The sequence below is a fragment of the Bison bison genome, unplaced genomic scaffold (genome assembly GCF_000754665.1).
Source record: "Bison bison bison isolate TAMUID 2011002044 unplaced genomic scaffold, Bison_UMD1.0 scf7180017864485, whole genome shotgun sequence".
Classification (NCBI taxonomy): domain Eukaryota; kingdom Metazoa; phylum Chordata; class Mammalia; order Artiodactyla; family Bovidae; genus Bison; species Bison bison.
The window spans coordinates 5,752,499-5,752,756 of NW_011495045.1; the positions used below are offsets into that span (position 1 = coordinate 5,752,499).

At 71.3% G+C, this 258-nt stretch overlaps 1 protein-coding gene across 1 annotated transcript in view; it reads left to right on the forward strand.

The window, feature by feature from the left end:
- The window catches only part of DLAT (dihydrolipoamide S-acetyltransferase), a 34,968-nt gene continuing 34,710 nt past the window's right edge, over nt 1–258 (forward strand). Inside the window, exon 1 of the mRNA XM_010862882.1 lies at nt 1–246. Coding sequence (XP_010861184.1) covers nt 86–246 — 161 coding nt within the window. The 5' untranslated portion in view covers nt 1–85. The remainder of the gene's footprint in view (nt 247–258) is intronic.

The following is a 258-nucleotide window of genomic DNA, read 5'->3' on the forward strand; positions in this document are numbered from 1 at the left end:
GCGCGGCTGACGGCAATGCCGCGCTGCTCTTGGAGAGGTCACTCCGGAGACGGCGTTGGTTTTGGGGTGTGGGGGCCGTGGCACTATGTGGCGCGTCTGTGCGCGACGGGCTCAGAATGCAGCCCCCCGGGCGGGATTCGGGGCTCGGTGGACGGCCTTTCGGGAGGAGCCGGGAGCTCCGTGCGTGACCCCGCAGGCTGGCTCGGCTCTGGCTCGCTGCAGCAGCAAGACCCCAGGGTATGGCAGGGGCCGGGCACC